This window comes from Schistocerca piceifrons, chromosome 3, assembly GCF_021461385.2.
Source record: "Schistocerca piceifrons isolate TAMUIC-IGC-003096 chromosome 3, iqSchPice1.1, whole genome shotgun sequence".
NCBI lineage: Eukaryota > Metazoa > Arthropoda > Insecta > Orthoptera > Acrididae > Schistocerca > Schistocerca piceifrons.
This window is the reverse complement of record NC_060140.1, coordinates 247,554,453-247,575,120: the sequence shown is the minus strand read 5'-3', so window position 1 is coordinate 247,575,120 and position 20,668 is coordinate 247,554,453. Positions and strand designations below refer to the sequence as shown.

The 20,668-nt window shown below is 42.8% G+C and overlaps 1 protein-coding gene across 1 annotated transcript in view; it reads left to right on the top strand.

Moving 5' to 3' along the window:
• LOC124788550 (homeobox protein Nkx-2.5-like) overlaps positions 1-12,916 on the top strand; it is a 101,033-nt gene extending 88,117 nt beyond the window's left edge. Inside the window, exons 3-4 of the mRNA XM_047255821.1 lie at positions 7,098-7,280; positions 12,614-12,916. Of these exons, the coding sequence (XP_047111777.1) occupies positions 7,098-7,280; positions 12,614-12,916 (486 nt within the window). The remainder of the gene's footprint in view (positions 1-7,097; positions 7,281-12,613) is intronic.
• The last annotated feature ends 7,752 nt before the right edge of the window (positions 12,917-20,668 follow it).

The following is a 20,668-nucleotide window of genomic DNA, read 5'->3' as shown; positions in this document are numbered from 1 at the left end:
AGTCTCTGGTAGGCTGAAAAAAATTAATGATTTCATTTTGCACACTGATTTTATTTGTGCTTGCTCTCTGGCTTATAATCAAACGGTAGTGTATTGTTGATGTCAAGCCTCTGTTTATAACCGAGTTCTGATCCTGGTTTTGCTATGCTAATTGGTGTTCGTCTAATCTCAGAACTCGCACTGATGTTCAGTGTAAAGCAGATTTCCTCGTTTTTTATCGACTCTGACGGACGAGATGACGACTAGCTATGGCTCCAGCTTCGCTTAAAGTGAAAGCTCTCTCCTTGTTACTAAGATTCTCCAACTTATAATGCGAATGTTTTGGTTAGATTTTACCGTGAATAGGGAGTGAAACAAAAATTTTACTGAAGCAAAGAATGAAAATGTGTTCGAAGGCGGGATTCCAACACGGGTCTTCTTCTATTCAGTAGATAGGCCTAGTTGCACTACCCACTACGCCACGCTGGTACAGTGGCTTTGCACAACTGCACGGACTGTCGCAGCATGTTTCAGGCTTGGTCCTCCATGTGTCAGGGTGTCGTAGTGATTAGTGCATCTGCCAAGTGAGCAGGAAGCCCTGATTTGTATCCCAGCCTTTGTATAAATTTTCATTCGTCTCTTTAATCTGAACACACACACACACACACACACACATATATATATATATATATATATATATATATATATATATATATATATATATATATATATGAGACTTTATAAGGTCTCTGTAACCATACAGCTTATTTGAACGAGTTTACTGTTATCGGTCATTCATACTTAGACACAATCCTTGATTACACAGCCCCCTCTCTGTGTAGACTTAGTACCAGGCTGTACATGGCGACAACTTATTTATTTTTAAGAACGAGATATTGGAAAATGCTCGTATAATAATGTATAATGTATAAATGGAACCAAGCATCCTTTTAAATGTTCGTATAATAATGTATAATGATAAGATTATCTAAACGAATTACTATGTACTGCCAATTTATTCTAGGCGATCTTTAGATAATATTTTATTATATTCTGCTCTACTGGATAATTCAGTCTGACGAACCCATCGTTGGTTTCTCATCTGTTCTGATAAGATCTATTAAGATATTTTCAGTTATCTCAATCTTCAGAGCTGGGACGAATCGAGGAGATACGCTTAATACGTAACAAGGCACTGGGGTAGTAAAGTAAATGCGCTTCAAAGGGCTTACAGTGCGCAGAAGTCGGTTAAAAATAAGAGGGCAACACGCAATCTGGCTGTGGTCGAGGCTGCTGGAAGCACCAGAAAAAGGCGACTATCTTCGACGTATTCTGATCAAACTGGAATCGCCAAGTGTGATAGAAACACGTAACATGCTATCAGGCAAACACACACAGAAAATCACGGTTAACATACCATTAATTGAGTTTCTAAATCATTTCCAAAGACTACGTTCAGACATATCTAGTTTTTACTCGTTTCCAGCACTGTATGCTCTCTACTGGTACTTTTCTCCGTACGCCATATATTTGAAACAACTTTATAGGATCGTCACGTATACAGTTTGACAGTCTTTCAAAGCACCAAGTCGTCATCCTTGTCCTTGGACTTTAGAGGCTTAAATAAACTGTATAGTATAATGCTTGGCTGCCATTGTGCCCGTACTGTTTATAATTGCCAGTGGCACACTCACAGTTGTCTAATCTCTTTATATGTAAATTGAAGTCCTTTCCTCGCAAGATAATCTGAGGAGTTGCTGTGAGGTTTATGAACCGTTTTTAAGTAATAGGTACACTGACTAACGCGGATGCTTTGTATGTAATTGATACTGGGTGACAATTATTAAACTATATGAAATAAAATCGTCATAACTTCTGAACAGTTTGCGTTACGACGTTCAAATTGCACACTTGGCTGCAGGGCATGATGGCAATTAGTATGCGCATGAGTACGCACCTTGTTGTTGTGATTTGGATGGGTTCGTCAATAAGAAAAATTGGCGCAAATGAGGAACTGAGCATATGCATTTCACGATCGAGAAGTCTCATCACCCTCAACAGGTGTGTAGTGTGCAATAACCAGTCGCGGAATAATCGGTGCGATATTCCTTGATGGTATGGTGACTACCGAACGGTACATGAAGGTTTTGGGAGGTGATTTCATCCGCATTATCCCAAGAGACCCTGATTTCGACAAGATGTGGTTCATACAAGACGGAGCTCGACCCCATTGAAGCACGAGAGTAGCACTTCGGGGACCGCATTCTAGCTCTGGGGTACGCAGACGGCACTGGCATGGGCCTCGATTGGCCGCCATTTTCTCTGAATCTGAGCACACGCGACTGCTTTCTGTGGTGCTGTATTAAAGACAAGGTGTACAGCAATAACCCCAAAACCATTTATGAGCTGGAAAGAGCTATTCAGGAGATCATCGACAGGGTCGATGTTCCGAAACTTCAGTGGGTGGTGCAGAATTTTGCTATTCGTCTGCGCCACATGATCTCCAATGATGGCAAGCATATCGATCATGCAATAACCTAAATTCCAATACCTTTAGTGACGTTTCCCAGTTGAATAAAGTGTGTGAACGACATAGTTAGTAACTAATTTAGGTTTTTTCCATATAGTTTAGAAATTGTTGTCCTGTATGTCTTTCGTACAAATTATGGCGAATTAAAGATAAGTTGTTGAGATCATGCCATTGCCAACCAGCGAACGGCCGCCATAGCTCGCAAGAGCAGAAGTGCTTCGAGAACTCAGCAAGTGAGAACTAACTCGCATCTGGTGTGGCGGTCTAGTAGTGCCGAGCGGAAAGGTTGTTAGTTCATCACCCACTGCAGCGTCGCTCGCTTGAACAGCTTTAATTCAGACTGGTTCGTGTCTACGTGTGTGTTACGTAGTCGTTTGGTCTGTAACGATAGTTGTGTGTGTCCGTCGGAAGCGGCTTGTCCCCTCATAATCTCCGCCACGGGTTCCTAGTGTGTTCAAAGAAAAGGTACAGCCACCTTTGGTTTCGAGAAATCCACGCTTCCCGTACAGTTCGGGTCTTTGGAGATTCATTACCGGCTCGTCGACACCGTTCATGTAACATCCGATGAGGTTCATACTGCCTATTTCGACTCTGATAACAATGTCTGTTTCGTTAAGTTTTTGGATCCACTACAAGTGGATAGGCTGCTTTTGCGTCATGGTTCACAAGTTCCCTCTAAGCACCATGCAGGTTCTATAAGTATGGTGTCTCTTGCTAACGTGGAACTAGAGTGCTTCAACGCCCGAGTGTTCATTCTCCCATCGGAAGTTAACGACTGTTCATTTAAGGAAATTTACGTTGATGTCAAGGATATACCAAGTGAACTCTGGTCCACTCAACACCGACGGCAGTATTATTGCGGAATCCGTTCAGTAGAGATGATAAACAAATGTTAACATTCCTTCCCATCCACGGGTCTGTGACTGTAGCGTTCACATAATGTAAAGTGAGCCAGTGAGACTTGCTTTCTTTCCAATGAAAGTGGAAACCTCAGATCTAATTCCATGAGGCAGATATTTGTGTTGAAGTCCTCATTTGCACAGCGTCGGAAATTGACGTTAGCTGATATCGATTCTGCTGCTCACGATGATGATGCTACGCTTCCCTGGGTGATATGGAACAACAGAGGAATGCGCAGCTTATTGTTCCCGACTTTCTGCCTTTATCCTCGCAGCACGGTCCTGAAATTATTGTTCCCAATCTCACAGTGTCCTCAATGCAACACAGACGTCGTACGCAGGAGTGTGAAGAGACGGACACGTCTGCTCCTCGCCCAACACTCGCCAGAGGTTACTTTGTTGGCAGATGTATCTTGCAGTGCTGAGTCCTGCATTCCTGATGGGGCCCATGGTGCGAAAGCAGATGGTGTGGTCTCTAGCGTTTCTCCTCTCGCGGTCGAGGTAACTCCTCCGGAACCATCCTAGGGTGGAAAAGTCGTTGAGCCTTCTGATGTTGCAGCAAACTGAAGCGCCCCTAAAATTTTCTGTTCCCTTGATGTCCCCCATCCAGGTAACATCGGAACTAAAAACTGTGACGCTAGTTGGGGCGATTGGTGGCCAGGAAATCCTACCTGTTGACCCCGAAGTTGTGATCCTGACCGCCCTCTTGTGCGTCGATCTGAATTCCAAGGACCACATCCTGCGGAATGGGCCTCTGCGACACCTTGTTTGTAACCTACTTCGGTTAATGTTCAAGAACCGCCTACGTCCCCGACTGCCGATGCTGTATTCCCTTCCAGTCGTAAACAACGCGTCAAACCTGAGCTCAGGGGGTTTCGTAAAGAGAAGAAACACCAAGTTTCCAGAGTCCGGAGTGCAAGCCCCCAACCGTCTGACTCGTCAGTACACTCAGCAATCGATCTAGATACAGATTGATAAACTAATTTAGGTGGTCGGAATAAGGAATATCGTTCCTTATTCTTCAGATTTGCTGGCTTATGCGTTTCTCCCTTTTAATGCTGACAGGGCAGAATCGGACCAGCGGCTCGCATTGCTGCGCCTGTTTATCTACCCTGAAGCGCAAAATAAACTGGTATAGGCATGTGTGTTCAACTACAGAGGTATGTAAACAGGTAGAAACGGCACTGCGGTCGGCAACGCCTATGTAAGACAGCAAGTGTCTGGCACAGTTGCCAGATCGGTTACTGCTGCAACAATGGTAGGTTATCAAGATTTAAGTGAGTCTGAACGTGATGTTATTGTTTTCTTTCTGGCACGAACTATGGGACACAGCATCTCCGAGGTAGCGATGAAGTGGGGATTTTCCCATACCACCATTTCACGCGTGTACCATGAATATAAGGAATCGAGTAAAACATCAATTCTCCGAGATCGCTACGGCCGGAAAAAGATCCTGCAAGAACAGGACCAACGACGACTGAAGAGAATCTTTAAGTGTGGCAGAAATACAACCCTTCCGCAAATTGCTGCAGATTTCAATGATGGGCCATCAACAAGCGTCAGCGTGCGAACCATTCGACTAAACATCGTCGGTATGGGCTTTCGGAGTCGAAGGCCCACTCGTGTACCCTAGATGAGTGCACGACACAAAGCTTTACGTCAACACTGACATTGGACTGTTGATAACTGGAAACATGTTACCTGGTCGCACGAGTCTCGTTTCAAATTGCATGTAGCGGATGGACGTGTATGGGTGAGGAGAGAACCTCATTAATCTATGGGCCCTGCATGTCAGCACGGGATTTTTCAATCTGTTGGGGGCTCTGCAATGGCGTTGGGCGTCTGCAGTTGGAGGCTAGATACGACTCTCACAGGAAACAAGTACGTAAGCATCCTGACTGATCACCTACATTCATTCGTGTCCATTGCGCATTCCGACTGACGTAGGCAATTCCAGCAAGACCATGCGACACCCCACATATTCAAAATTGCTACAGCGTGCCACCAGGAACACTCTTTTGAGTTTATACACTTCCGCTGGCCACCAAACTCACCACACATGAAAATTATTGAGCATATCTGGGATGCCTTGCAACGTGCTGTTCGGAAGAGAACTTCACCATCTCGTACTCTAACGGATTTATGGACAGCCCTGCAGGATTCATGGTGTCAGTTCCCTCTAGCACTGCCGGCCGAAGTGGCCGTGCGGTTAAAGGCGCTGCAGTGTGGAACCGCAAGACCGCTACGGTCGCAGGTTCGAATCCTGCCTCGGGCATGGATGTGTGTGATGTCCTTAGGTTAGTTAGGTTTAACTAGTTCTAAGTTCTAGGGGACTAATGACCTCAGCAGTTGAGTCCCATAGTGCTCAGAGCCATTTGAACCCTCTAGCACTACGTCAGACATTAGTAGAGTCCATGCCACGTCGTGTTGCGGCACTTCTGCATGCTCGTGGGGCCTTACATGATATTAGGCAGGTGGAGCAGTTTCTTTGTCTCTTCAGTGTTAAAGCTTGCCGATGTGACGATGTATATGATCTTACTGTCATATCGCCTTTTAGCAAGTGGCCGGGATTGATTGGCCTGCCTAAGGAGTTTTATGTGCGTTTTTGGCGTTTGTTTTTAGCAATTCTTCTGAATGAAGTGTTGAGAGAAGGGCTTGTGCCCGACTCGTTTCCAGTTAACAAAACGTTGCTGATTCCTAAAAGTTCTGGTCAGGCAGCAACTGATAACTTTCTTCCTATTCCCTTATTCAATTTTATTTATAAGACTGTGGCGAGGGCTGCGAATAACCAGCTGTCTGCGTTGCTGCGGAAAATTGCTGCTGAGCATCAAAACTGTAATCCTGGTCATACTATTCTGACCCCGGTAGCTGAATGTCGTGACGTTATATCAGTGGCTGCTGTTAATTCTGTTCATAGTGATTTGGCATTTCTAGATTTTGACAAGGAGTTCCACGGGGTCAGCCATGCCTTCATCCGCGGCACCCTTACAGCACATTGGTACGTAGACGATATTCTACGCTCCGTAAGGTTTCTTCAGGGCAAGCCATCCAGGTTTACATTTCAGCAAGATGACGCCATTCCGCAAATGGCAACAGTTTCTATTGCTTGTCTTCGTCCTTGCGAAACTCTATCTTGGCGAGCAAGGTCGCCTAATCTCTCCGCAAATGAGAACGTTTGTAGCATCGTGGGCACGGCCCACCGACCATTTCACGATTCTACCTAACGCACCAGTAGGACAGAATTTGGCACGATAGCCATCAGGAGGACATCTAACAACGCTATCAATCAATGCCAAGCCGAAAAACTGCTTGCATAAGGGCCAGAGGTGGACCGACGCATATTGACGAGCTTAGTTCTGTGAAGCTCTTTTTCTTGAACAAGTCATCTAATTTTTCTGCAATTATAATTATTTGTTTGTTTGTATATGTACATCACCTACACCGATTTCCGTGTCATTCGGATAATTTCTTCGAGGGGCTTTTTTAAATTTTTTTCTTAAATGATTCCCATGGCATGGCTGCGATAGGGCACTGGTGTTCTAGTCGGTGAGCGCAAATTTTACTGGGGAGCGACGCGGACGGGGCAAGGATGCCTTAACTTTAAGAATTCAGTAGGAGAATCCTGTCATAGTTTCGGAGTCATCGCAAAGGGAAAGTACGTGACTGTGTGTGTGTGTGTTGCGTTACAGGCGCAGGTGCACGAGTTGGAGCGACGCTTCAAGCAGCAGCGCTACCTGTCGGCCCAGGAGCGCGAGCACCTGGCGTCGCACCTCAAGCTGACATCGACGCAGGTGAAGATCTGGTTCCAGAACCGCCGCTACAAGAACAAGAGGCAGCGTCTCCTAGAGGGCGCCACCGCAGCCGCCGCCGCAGCCGCTGCTGCCGCCGCCGCCGCCGCCGCTGCCGTCACAGTGAAGGTATACCGCCTGTCTGCTGGTGGAATTGCGCAAAGCGCTCGAGCATGTAGTAAAAAAACTGGGTCTCGTCATTATTGAACTTCTAGTTGAGGGGTTAGAATCTCAGATGTCCCAAAGGTACATCAACACTGCGCTCCCGTCCAGGAATATCTCAATCCAAGGTCCGCAGCTCGTGATCGTGCGGTAGCGTTCTCGCTTCCCACGCCCGGGTTCCCGGGTTCGATTCCCGGTGGGGTCAGGGATTTTCTCTGCCTCGTGATGACTGGGTGTTGTGTGATGTCCTTAGGTTGGTTAGGTTTAAGCAGTTCTAAGTTCTAGGGGACTGGTGACCATAGATGTTAAGTCCCATAGTGCTCAGAGCCATTTGAACCATCAATCCAAAGCTCGGGCTGAAATTGCCTGTTAAATCTTAATCAATGTTTTCAAGAATTATATGACTAAAAAAAAATAAAGATTAAAGAAAGTAAACCTAGTTGGCTGGTGTTAGAAACGTTTCTATGAACCTTCTCATAACGTGCAACCACCTTCTCAGGACTTAATTTCGACTGGAACGGCTATCCGGCACCTCGTAGGGAATTTTTTTTCTAACTCACTGGAACATCTGAAGTAGCGTAAAATCATAAATTAAGAGCTGTAATTTCCTTCTTAGTTGACAGTAATTCGATCTGTGGTAAGTTCCTATGGGACCAAACTGCTGAGGTCATCGGTCCCTAGGCTTACACACTACTTAATCTAGCTCAAACAAACTTACGCTAAGGACAACACACACACCCAAGCCCGAGGGAGGACTCGAACCTCCGTCGGGAGGGGGGGGGGGGAACCCTGACAAGGCGCCTATACCGCGCGGCGGAGTAATTCGAAATAATAACACCGAACTCGGCAGAATGAAATACAGTATTAACTAGTTCACTATATTAACATCGACCACGTTTACACAAAATCCTGTGAAAATCACAGAAAAACTGCCCATAACAGTCATGTCTAGTTTATAGTTCTATCACACGTTTTGCCGCCTTACACATATATCAAAAGGCATGTTGACAGATTGTTAGTGTAACATGATAGTTGTTTTTGTACTTAAGGACTGTGTCAGTACCTGGAAGAGGAAATTGTTCCTAATAAACGCAACAAATTGCACGAGAAACGAGTGACAGTGATGGAAAACTACAATATATTAGCTTTCTGTTTTTTTCCAGAAGTGCACAGTTAAATATCATTACACAGCAATTTACGGTTCGTCCACAATCTGCCATTGTTCAAACACTCATTGACTTAGCTTATCTTAAAATAGAAGGAACTGAATAATATACAGAATATATTTAGAGAATCAATTTTCATAATATAATGAAGAAGGTCTAATAAAAGAAGTCACGAACGAATGCCCAAATGAGATTGAAGCAATAAACAACAAACAAAAATACCAGTAGTCAATTTCTTCCTGTAAGTCCAAGACACACTCATTATAAAATAACATACAAGATAAAGCATATTTGCGATTGATGTAAAACATGCGTAAAATATTATTTTACATATCTAACGTAAGAATTTAAAAAAAAGCGGTTGGTTTATATGTGAGATATACGCGTAACACATGTGAAAGTACCACAAACTGAAATGACAGTCAACACAATATTATTAAGAAGTGTAGAACATGCAACAACGAAACATCAACTAGCTCGGAGGACGACAGTGTCAAATAACAAACACTAATGAATAACAAACAATCGCAACTGTACAAAATATTTCCATTAATACAAAAACATTTATGTAACGTTGTCCGTATTTCAATATTTGTCCCCATTCATTCTGCAGTAATATGACAATTTTGTCAACATCATTACAAAATATCCTTTTCGACTACCACGAGGATTGCCCAGAAAGTAACGCACCGCAATTTTTTCTCATCCAAAAACAATCCTACGAGTGCGAAGCGCTAAGTATGTATTATTTGTAGTCTCCTGGGTGAACGCGCCAAGTTTCCGTCACTTCCGACAGATAGCGTAGCTGCAGGACAGTTTCAAAATGGCGTGTGTAGGTGATGAACGTTCCAAGCAATGTGCTGTCATTGAATTTGTCACTGCAGAGAAAGAAACTGTGAGGAATATTCACAAACGCTTGTGCAAAATCTATGGAGCATCTGCTGTCGACTGAAGTACAGTTAGTCTCTGGGCACGGAGGTTGAGGTCATCAGAAGGAGGTTCGGTGGAGCTCCACGATTTGCAGCGGTCGGGGACACCGTCCACGGCTGTCACACCTGACATGTTGTAGCGAGCTGATGTCGTCATTCGCTAGGACAGACGCATTGCAACTCGTCAGTTGGCGCTGCATCTGTCAGTCAGCAGCGGAAGTGTGGATGCAATTATCCGCACTCTTGCATATTCAAAAGTTTGTGCAAGATGGGTCCGCGGAGTCTAACGGTGGATCACAAATTATACAGAAAAAACATTTGTCTTGATTTGTTGCAATGTTTTGAAGCTGAGGGAGAGGCCTTCTTGTTCCGGATTGTAACAGGTGATGAAGCCTGGGTTCAACATTTTGAGCTCGAAACAAAACGACAGTTGATGGAATGGCGCCATTCCCACTCCCCGCAGCAGCAAAAATTCAACTGCTTCCGCCGGTTATGTCATGATCACCGTGTTCTGGGACTGTGATGGTGTGATTTTCATTGATGTGATGCTAAGAGGCGGTACCATTAATTCAGAAGCATCTGTCAACACATTAACAAACCTCAAGACGCGCTTCAAGTGACTTCGGCGCCACAGCAACCCACGAGATGTTTTGCCGCAACACGATAACACTCGTGCCCATACAAGTCTGAGGACTGCGGAACACATCGCAGAACAGGGATGGACGGTGTTACCCCTACAGCCCTGACCTAGCCTCTCGGTCTTACACTTGTTTGGACCATTAAAGGATGCCATTCGTGGAAGATATTTTGAAGACGATGCTCCGGCACCAGGACAAGGACTGGTACCGACGGTGGATACACGATTTTGTTTCGCGCTGGAGGAAGACCATAGAACTCGTTAGAGATTACGTGGAAAAATAGGGTGTGTAGGTAAAACACCGTTCTTTCGTGTGTGTAATCCTCATTACGTTCAAACAATAATTGTTTAAGAAATAAATGCAGTGCATTACTTTCGGGCAACCCTTTTACTAACATCACAATAGTTAAATAAGTCTGCGTAATACAACGGAAACGGAAATGATCTTAGAGCTGAGAATACGACGTGGATGAGAAACTTTCTAGTTACAGATCAGAAATCGCTTACACGCCGACAGAAGCAGAATAAACACGAACAAAATTTTATTAAAGTAAGTGCACTATTGTATCGGCTTATTCGCATTACACGAGATAGCAATTCACTGTGAAACGAATCACTTACTGTCGCTTCTTGTACCAGTCTCCTAGCAATGGCATTTATTTCCTTATCTATGTTTCAGGCAGCTCGTTTACCAGTTTTCCAGGATTATGTGAATAGATGGAAACGTAGACTATTGTACGTACCTTAAGTGCGGTTCTAGACTAATAGATGGCGTGAAGGAAAAATTCACATTACTTGGCCGTATTAATCCCTAACTGCCTCCCAGAGAAAATTTTCTATACTCTGTTCTTTGGAAGGTTATGTATTCCACCAAAAATAAATCTCCGTATCACCAAACATAATGTCGTTGCACCTACGTACATCAAATCTTCGATTCTCTTCACGTTTTAGGCCAAATATGTTGTTACAGTATCCGTATGTTATGTTGTCTGTGCTCTCTCCTTCTACCTCAATAATCCTGAATTTTGGTTATTAGGGCTAAGATTTCACTTTCCGTTCTTTCCAGATGATCATTCGATAGGAAAGAATTTTTGCGTATCACTAGCTGTATCCGGCCGTGCTTTTCAGTGGCTCCGTCTGCTTAAACAGAAAAGGAAGAAAACGGAATACACAGGTTTCTAATATGTAAGGGAATTAGATATACGTCCTAATCTCCTTTTCTCCCCTTTCACTTCTATCTACCCTCCCCTTTTCTTTGTCCGTCTTCTCCTCCATCCCCCTCTCTCTGTCCACCACTTTCTCCCCCTCTGTCTGTCTATCTCCTCCTTGCCGTTTTCTGTGTTAATTTCCTTCCACCACTCCGTTCGTCTCCTCTTCCGCTCTCACTGTGACCCTGAGCGTTTTTTAGTGTTATTAGGAATTCACATTCTGTACTATTGTTCTAATCATAAACCAATATGTCATAAATATACCTCTCCTGTTTCCTAACAACGTTCCACTATAGTATATTTTATATGTTTTATATACTAAAAAGTATGTAGTCTGTATGCGTCTAAACGTTTTGCTGTACAAACGTGGAAAAGTTTGAAGTCAATTGGAAGGTACATTTGAGATTTTTCGTAATAATGTTTTCCTTTACATATTATATATATGCTGTATGTATTGAAAATATACATATATTAAAGAATTACACACTAAAAATACATCCATATTGGGATTCAAAGTTGTGTCAATATCTCTAAGATATCGTTCTAGAACTTTCGGAGATCACAGATTTTGAACAAACCAACATTTACATTTTTATAATGTTTCCCCTTCTGTTACATATGTCTATTACATACATACCACATGCCGTTACAGTAGGTATATATAAAAACGCTCGGTTATTCGAACTCACTTTGTGTCTAAGTTTCAAAGCAACCCAATAAGAACTTCCGGAGATTTGATATTTTGAAGAAACGAACGTCTTGTTTGTACTTATATAGAAAATGTAAATGTTCCTAATCGCAAATCTCCGAAAGTTTTAGATCGTTTGTTTTGAAATTTTGCCCCTACTTCCCATTGGTATACGCACGTGTTGGATAAGTATTTAATGACCTAGGAATGAATGGGACGTTAAACCCATTTTTTCTATCTTGCTCAAAAAATGGTTCAAATGGCTCTAAGCACTATGAGACTCAACATATGAGGTGATCAGTCCCCTAGACTTATAACTACTGAAACAGAACTAACCTAAGAACATCACACATATCCATGCCCGAGGCAGGATTCGAACCTGCGACCCTAGCAGCAGCGCGGTCCCGAACTGAAGTGTCTAGAACCGCTCGGCCACAGCGGCCGGCTTTCTATCTTGTGCTTCCTTGATCCATAAGTAATTAAGTGTGATCGAAATAGCAGTTGGTTACCCAAACCTTTATCTGAGCTGTACACGTTACCTCTTGATAGAACCTGACGCCGTCCTCGCGGCAACATCCACCACCGTGCCAGCAGCAGCAACATCAGCAGCAGCAGCAACATCAGCAGCAGCAGCAACCGCGGCGCATCGCGGTTCCGGTGTTGGTGCGCGACGGCAAGCCGTGCGCCAGCCCGCCGCCCCCGCAACCGCCCCCGCCAGCCTACCACCTGCCTCTGGCTGCCACCGCCGCCGTCAAAGCCGAGGAGGAGTCATTCCTGTGCCACGGCTACCCCACGGCCTCCACCCCCGGCGCTCTGCAGTTCGACCAGCCGCCGCCGCCGCCGTCGCCCCCAGGTCTGGACGTCTTCAGCCGCCAGGATGCTGCCCCCTACTGTGCGGTAGTAGACGCCCACCAGCTGAGAGCCTGGTGAAGGCCGATCCCTACTATGCTACAATAAACACGACAGCGGAAAATCGTGTTGCGCTTCCTATGTGGTGTGGTACCGGAGCGTACGTTGATACACATGTAACGTCTCACTTGGCCGAACACTGACAACGTGCTTCAGCTACGGAACTTCGGCATAAGGAAATAGGGATAGTCTGCTGTGCACTCACCGATCATTGAAGACTGCTCTAATGTGAGGCTACACCACTATGAGATGCAGAAACTTGGCCTAAATTAATGCGCTTAATTTTGGAATAGCAGAAATAACGTTAATCATTAAACCACGGCAGATTAGTCGTAGGAAGCCCATTCAAGTTCAGAGACAGAGAGAGAGAGAGAGAGAGAGAGAGAGAGAGAGAGCGAGAGGGAGGAGAAGGGGAGGGGGACACGGTGGAAAGGCGGATGGCGCTACTCGTTTCCAGAAACTAAAATGAAAGAACTGTCGTATGATATTAACTCTGGTTTCGGATACAAACCTTCTGTAAAACACGAAATATTTTGTCGCGATGCTCATCCAGCGTTATTTCAGCGCATGTGTGCCATGTTGAGCTGATTTATACTTTTTCTTTGTGTGTAAAACCTTTGCAAGTTTACTCTTCATCAGAATATTTTTTTTTATTTTTCTTTATTTTACTTTTTTGTATATAGGTTAGTAAATTTGGATTACATTTTCTTTGTGCAGAATACTTAGCATGTATCAAACATCTTTGCGCAAACAGACATCAGTACAGAAGTGTTGAAAATTGCAAGAAAAATTTAGTGTGCTTCTATAGCATGAGTATTAGATGATTACATACAGTCACCCCAAGGATCTGCTTCTCAGGGAAACAGTAACGAAAATAGAGAAACGTTCAGAAGGGCTTATTAAAATGGAAGAAACGGAAGTGTTCTGGAACCTACACGTATCCGTATGAAAAGAAAAATAGTTCGTGTTTTGCAGAAGGTCTTCCAGAATTAATTTCAGTTTTCAAAAGATTATAAAAATGTAGAGAAGGAAGGAGTTTTGAGCTACTTCACACATGATATAAATACATCACCATACCGAATCTTGTGCGACGCTGTTCTTAGAAAGAAGTGACAATGAGACAAATATTGAGGGCTGTGTTTGGAACATGTAACATTCTACGATGCGTGATTTCAGGATAATTCTCCAAAGTAGATCGTGTGGAGTTACGGAGAACTGACGGGAAGCCTAAATAAACAACTAGTGTTTCACTGCCTCTCGGCTCGAGAAGATAGTGAATAACGAGTAATGAACATCCCATAAACTACAGACACTTATTATTTGAGTTGCTACGCATCCGAAAAACTATAAATGTGTATATTATGAGTGAAGCTAGTGTTTCAGCTGCAAAATGTTTGTCGGTACATGAGCAAGTCTTAATACCTTTCTGTCACGTTTGCGCAATTGCTACAGACGTTTGCTAGAAGCATAGAATTTCGCAGAAATTTGTTATTCGTGGTTTTTATTTGCTGCAATTTGAGCGAATGTGTAATAAAGAACTCGACTTGTATCCATTGTATAGTTTCTCTTTTTCTACGACATAATATTTAAAGCTCAATGGAACTGTATCTGGAATTTTCTGTTCCTGTTTCTTATTAACTTTTTTCACTTCATCAGCTTATCATTAATACCTTTTTTTCTCGACGAGTGTTTCAAGAAGACACTTTGGTCTTGCTATGTTTTGTATCCTGTGGTGAGTACTATTCTCTCATATCTTTAACAGAATTTTTTGTCGGTGCTTGACACAACATGACACCGCACTCAAATAGCAATCACTTCCTGACGTTCTACAAAATACAGTTCATTTGGTCATGAAATGTTTTCCAGCTTCTTAGATCATCGTTAGGTGGCAACTGAATGTCACAAACAAAGGTGAAATGACATCTTATTTACACGAATATCACTCACACAAATACAACACACAAATACGGAAGTTACAAATAATCAAGAGTTCTAGAGTGATTACAAAGGAAATTGTTACACTAATGGAAAAAAAATTGCAACACCAAAAATAGTCAATGTAGTGTAATTTAATTTTGGGAATACATTTGTCTGGGTAACGTATGTAAGTGATTAACATTGCAAGATAACAGGTGAATCTAAGTCCGAGATACGCCACTTAAAATGTGAAATGATGATGCATTAATATATGGGGTAATCTCCAGACTGTCGAATGTAAGATAGAAAACGTGCACGCATTGAGTTGCATAGGTGCCGGATGTCAGTTTGTGGGTTGGAGTTCCATGCCTGTTGCATTTGGTCGGTCAATACAGGGACGATTAATGCTGGTTGTGGATGACAGTGGAGTTGTTGTCCAATGATGTCACACACGTGCTCGATTGGAAACAGATCTGCTGATTAATCAGGCAACATGTCGACTCTGTGTAGAGTATGTTGGATTACAACGGCGGTATGTGAGCAGTGTTATCCGGTTGGAAAACACCCCTGGAATGCTGCTCATGAATTACTGCACAACATGTCGCATCACCAAAATGACGTACAAATTTCTAGTAATGGTGCGTGGGGTACCGAAGAGAATGATCCTACAATGATACGAAATCGCAAACTAGGCCATAACTCCAAATTTAGGTCCAGTTTGGCTAGAACGCAGATAGGTGGCTTCAGGTCCTCAATTGGCCTCCTACCAGCCAACTCACGACCCCTACTGGCACCGATACAGAGGCAGTTTTCAACAGAAAACACAAGAATCCTTCACCCTGCCCTCCAACGAGCTACCTCTTGACATCACTGAAGTCGCAAATGGCGATGGTTTGGTGTCAGTGGAATGTACGCTACACAGCATCTAGCTCTGACCTGTCCTTGAAGTAATTGACTTGTAACAGTTTGTTGTCTCACTGTGGTGCTACTGACGATGAAATTGCTGCTGCATATGCAGTACGATGCACCTGAGCCTTACGCCAGACACGATGGTCTTCCGTCTCGATGGTGCCACGCGGAGCTCTGGACCCTGATCTCATAATCATTTACAGTGGCTACATTCCTGACAAGTCTTTCTATACTATAGCAATAGGTACAGCCAGCTTCTCGTATCCCTGTTACACGACCTTGTTAAAATTAACTGAGGTCTAGACAGTGGAGTCTTCATGGCCTCAAAGACATTCTTGATCAACATCAGCTCATCGCATCCTGTCTCAAATGTAACTAACACTTACGACCGTTACAGCATGTATTTAAATGAAACCTGATTTACATCCTCATACTTTCAGATGTAGAAACACGCATGCCACTACCAATCTTCGTTTATGTTACTCAGCTGCTTCTTCATGTTGCGATATTTTTCCGTCAGTATAATTACATTTAACAACAGATGAAATGTAAAGTTGAATTTACAGTATTGTTATATAATATTTGTAAAACTGAAACTTAATTTAAAAGAAGACAAAGGAAATTCTGTTTGGTGATTTAAAACTAAGCTGGCATTTTGGATCGTTACGTTAACTGATTTTAAGTATTTCATGTAAGGTCATGTTTCTGTGTTCCTGAACGGCGCGTAACTCTTCACAATCTACATGATATAGGTGATTTTCTGGTAAAAACTGTTCCACAAAGGTTGAACTTTTCTTCCAGGTTCTCTCGTGTTCCTATAGCCTAACTGACATAGCTTTGCCCAACTGACCCTTATGCATCCCACAGTGCTTGAATGTGACTTTATACGCACCTCTCTCTGCCGAAGTTTGCAGTTGGCGTTACTACTAAATACTAGTTTACATATGCTGTTATTATGCCGGTCTGTAGTTCTGTGGTTTCAACTTTTTTGCTATTTTACCTGAAATTCAGCTAACATATCTGATGGTGCACTGTAATGGATGGTGCAATGGTTGGCCAGCGCATAGAAGTGTTCTAATTTTACCCAGTTCAGTTTTTTAGTTGAATATCTTGATTCAGAACTTCAGAAAAGCGTTTCAACTTCCCAGTTATTTAAAATAATATACCGGTTGTTACGGCAGAGGCTGAATTCTCGTAATAAGTGCGCACGATACTCTTAGTTGGTTTTATGTGACAAGTTGAACCTGTGTGTCAGGCCGGGACACGAACTAAGATTAAAGGGGTTTTTATGTACTACATGTTCCCAACAGCATCTGAAGGTGAAATATTCTAATAAAACAATATTCCGTACGGAGAACACCACCTACGTGACAAATAAATTTATCGCTGCTCTGAGGAACGATCCTTCGTCGACAACTTATAAACTTGGGACTACAACAGCGATCGAAACAGCTACCAAATTTGAGAATGTTAAAAACACTGTTCTGTTGGTGGAGAATATCCGTATCTGCAAAGTGCAGAATGACAATTATTGAACTACATGAAAAACACGTAAATAAGTTACGAACTACGGCCTGCACACACTTTATTCAACTATAAACGTCGCTCCAGATATTCGGATTTAGGTTATGGCATGGTTGATTGCTCGCCATCATTGGAGATGATGTGGCGCAGACGAATAGCGAAATGCTGCATGACCCGCGGAAGTGTCGGAACATCGATGGTGTCGATGACCTCCTGAATGGCTGTTTTCAACTAAGCAAAGGTTTGGGGGTTGTTGCTGTACACCTTGTCTTTCACATAGCCCCACAAAAAGGAGTCGCATGTGTTAAGATACGGAAAATATGGCGGCCAATCGAGGCCTATGCCAGTGGACTCTGGGTATCCCAGAGCCAGAATGCGGTCCACAAAGTGCTCCTCCAGGACTTCAAATACTCTCCTGCTTCGATGAGGTCGAGCTCCATCTTGCATGAAGCGCATCTTGTCGAAATCAGGGTCACTCTGTATAATGGGGATGAAACCATCTTCCAAAACCTTCACGTACCGTTCGGTAGTATCCGTGTTGTCAAGGAACACCGCACCGATTATTTTGTGACCGGACATTGCACACCACACAGTCACCCGTTAAGGGTGAAGAGATTTCTCGATCGCGAAATGCGGATTCTCAGTCCCACAAATGCGCCAATTTTGCTTATTGAAGAACCCATCAAAATGAAAACAGCCGACAACAGAAAGCCTCGTAAGCATGCGCATATTAATTCTTATCATGCTCCGTGGTCATCCGTGCTGTTTTAATGTCCTAACGCAAACCGTTTAGAAGTTATGACGATTTTATTTAATGCAGTTCAATAATTGTCACCCTGTATGTAGGAAGTGTAGTAACAACGTAAACCCTAGCATGAAAGCTGCGTGACATGTTGGTAGAATCTGGTGCCACATATCTCCAGAAACCTACCAAGAACTTTTCAAATCCAAGCCACACAAAATCGCTGTTTTATTGCGTTCCAGAGGTGGACCAACACGCTGTTAAGCAGGTGGACGTAGTGTTTTGGCTCATCTCTGTAGAGATGGCGACAACGAAGTAACCACAACGTGTTTCTGTACTCGCATTGTAGACAGACGCACAAGTTCTTGTGTCCTCGGAGTCTTTCGCGGCCGCGTGACTGAACAAAATCTTCTCGGTTGTCAAGCCATGTCATTTCGAATAAAATTCTCGAGCTTTCGCTGACGGAGCTAGCCATCGAAGGCTCAAGAACTTTGTTCGAATTGACGCAGTTTGAAAACCGAGAAGATTTTGTTCAGCACAAGTTCTTGCTATAATTATCGTAGTTGATGGTCAAGAGATTCCGCTCTGGTAGCGGAGAAAGAACGCACAGTTTAGTAATGCACATATTCTCAATCTCTGATGACGGATTTCTATTTTAAGGAATTTCTGTGCTAATTACAGAGTAGCCTCCACATCTCTGTACCATATGCACATACAGCAGTGAGACTGACCGGGCAAATTTCTTACTTCTTGTGTCAAGCTTCTTTAACGTTACAGGAAAAAAAATTTGCGAAACTGTAATTCTCAGAGCAAATCTGGTGTCCTATACCAGAAGACGGGAAAATCATTCGACCTGCTTCCAGCTAGGGTGTAAACTATTTTGGAAGACCGAAATTTTCGTTTCTTCGTTGTTTACAACACATTCTTTGAAAGGAGGTGAGATATTGTCCAGTAATGTCAGACGTAACACAAAATAACCTTGGAATATACGCCATTAGTCAACGGCTGGCAGGAGAAGTTTTATTTTCGGTTCAAAATCATAATGGCGAGCAATAACTATACATAAATCATAAGGACGCGAGAAGCTGCCTTGATAAAAATGCACAGTAGTGGTTTTATGAACTTGCAAAGTTACAGCTTTGGCTGGCTGTTCGTTGTACGGATTAACGGATTTTGCTGACCTATAATCATTCCAGCATGCTGGAGGTTCTGAAAACTTAATTTATGCAAACACTAAACCGACATTATTTACAAGAGTTTACTAAAATCACAATAATATTCTAGATAGTTTTCTATTAATTTTGATTTTAATTTATCTGTAATAATGTTCAACTTTTAGCCGAAATGTGAATATTATTCTTTTTCGTCTGTTAACAAATTATGTCTCCGAGTACTGTATGCTGTCGTAGCTTCATGTACAACGGTGTCGCTTTTGCCAATACGTGAACGATATTATTTTGTATCGATGTTTCAGGAAGGGCCAATTTGGCTTCGCTCTACGTGTGAAGATGGTGCTGAACTTAACGTGTTGAGAAATTTTCAGGACGCTTCATGATTACCTTTACGGACCTGCTAGATGAAATGTTCTACGTTTAATGCGACATTTAATGCAGCATAATAGGGACTTTCACAGTAAAATGTTGAAAAACACTCATGCCTAAATAAGCAAACGGGACTTTATGCCTCTGACATCATATTGACTGATATTTTGTTGAATGGAAACAATTATCGCAACACCATCAAGTGAGAAAAAATCGGTTTACTAAAGAATATGCTTGTGCAAGAGCATTCTGTGTAATACACTGTTAGGCTGAAATAGATTTTAGACATTAAGACAACCATTTCGTAGCCAATAGTTGGTCTTCAGAAGGAATAACACAGGGCAAAATAAGTGTATTTCACATCTGCAGTACGGTGTATAACGATAGTAAATGCTGGACTGCCGTTCTATCACTTCATACCAATGTTAATTAGTATTAATCATCATAAGAGAGAAACAAACAATTCGGACAAAAATCTCAGAAGTCAGACACATTACTTCTAACATTAATTTACTACTTACCTTAAACATCACGTTGGTTTCTCCGGCAAGGTACTACAGAACAGTAGCACTTCCAGATAAGTGAGGCCTACGGATGATCGAAAAGGTAATAAAAAGTGTGATATTTCCTTCCTTTCCGAGGCGCTCAACCACTGAGAAGCCAAAGAACTTTTAGATTAGTATAAATCATATGTAATAATAATCACACAGATGGAACCTAACTTCTTGTTAATCTTTACAATTTCACTTTGGTACTGGTCGTAAACAAATGATCTGTCCAGAACAATACAATAAATTAATACGGATGGTGTTATTTACTCCCCAGCGGCGTGTATGTAGTTTCGATCTTTTGTAGCAAACAGCGTTAATTCAGAAAAAAGAGAAACAAGCACTTTGGATCAAAATATCAGCGTTTCAATACATCACTTCCACTATGCATCAGAATTCAAAACAGCAACAGTAACTTGTGTGGGGCATGCTCTTCCAACAGACGACACGCAAGATTTGGACAGATTGCGGCCACCCGAAAGGGATTCATGCAAAACCGCTTATCCCATTAGGCACTTGTCTTCGAAAAAAATCAACATCAGGTGTCATGAGGCAAGATCTTTCTTGTACCAGGTGCAGTGGTTATAATCCT